Source organism: Oxyura jamaicensis, chromosome Z (genome assembly GCF_011077185.1).
Source record: "Oxyura jamaicensis isolate SHBP4307 breed ruddy duck chromosome Z, BPBGC_Ojam_1.0, whole genome shotgun sequence".
Classification (NCBI taxonomy): Eukaryota; Metazoa; Chordata; class Aves; order Anseriformes; family Anatidae; genus Oxyura; species Oxyura jamaicensis.
Genome location: NC_048926.1, coordinates 52,213,613 through 52,214,239, shown reverse-complemented (window position 1 = coordinate 52,214,239; position 627 = coordinate 52,213,613). Strand labels below are relative to the sequence as shown.

Sequence of the window (627 nt, the reverse complement as noted above, 5' to 3'; positions counted from 1 at the left end):
GCATGCCCCACGGTGCAACCAAAGGAGACGGGAGCGAGCTGGGGGGTGGGGAGGGAGAAAAGAGGGGGGCAGCGAGGCGAGGCCTGGCCCAGCCCCAGGCAGGCCGCGCCGTGCCCGCTGTTGCCATGGCAACAGGGCGGCCGGGCAGACGAGCCTGCGCCACCGGAAGCGGCCGGCCGCGCGGGACGGGGCGGAAGTGGAGGCGGTGCCGGCCGCTGGCGCAGGTACCCCCCGCGCTGCGGCGCGCTGGCCCCGCCCCTCGCCCCGCCCCCTCCCCGCAAACCCCGCCCCTCCCCGCAAACCCCGCCCCCCTCCTCAAGCCCCGCCCCTCAACCGCGGCCGCCGCCGCCGGGGGAGGCTCCGGGGGGCGCCGCGGCGGAGCCGGTGCCGTGTCCGCGTTCCGGTGCCCGGCCCCGCGGCTGCGCAGCGCCGCCTCGTCCCCGCCGCCACCGCCGCACACCGAACACCACCGCCCCGGGGCGGGCCGTGCCGCCGGGTGGATGCCCAGCGCCTGCCCGCCGCCGCCTGGCGCCTAGCGGGCACCGCCGGGGCGGGGACGCGGGGACGCCATGGGCTGCTGCAGCTCCGCCGCGCAGGTGAGCGCCTCGTCCGCCGTCCCCTTATCCT

General features: G+C 80.5%; 1 protein-coding gene across 1 annotated transcript in view; it reads left to right on the top strand.

The window, feature by feature from the left end:
- The first annotated feature begins 453 nt into the window (after window positions 1-453).
- Window positions 454-627, top strand: part of SLC44A1 (solute carrier family 44 member 1) — a 66,550-nt gene continuing 66,376 nt past the window's right edge. Inside the window, exon 1 of the mRNA XM_035310196.1 lies at window positions 454-596. Coding sequence (XP_035166087.1) covers window positions 570-596 — 27 coding nt within the window. The 5' untranslated portion in view covers window positions 454-569. The remainder of the gene's footprint in view (window positions 597-627) is intronic.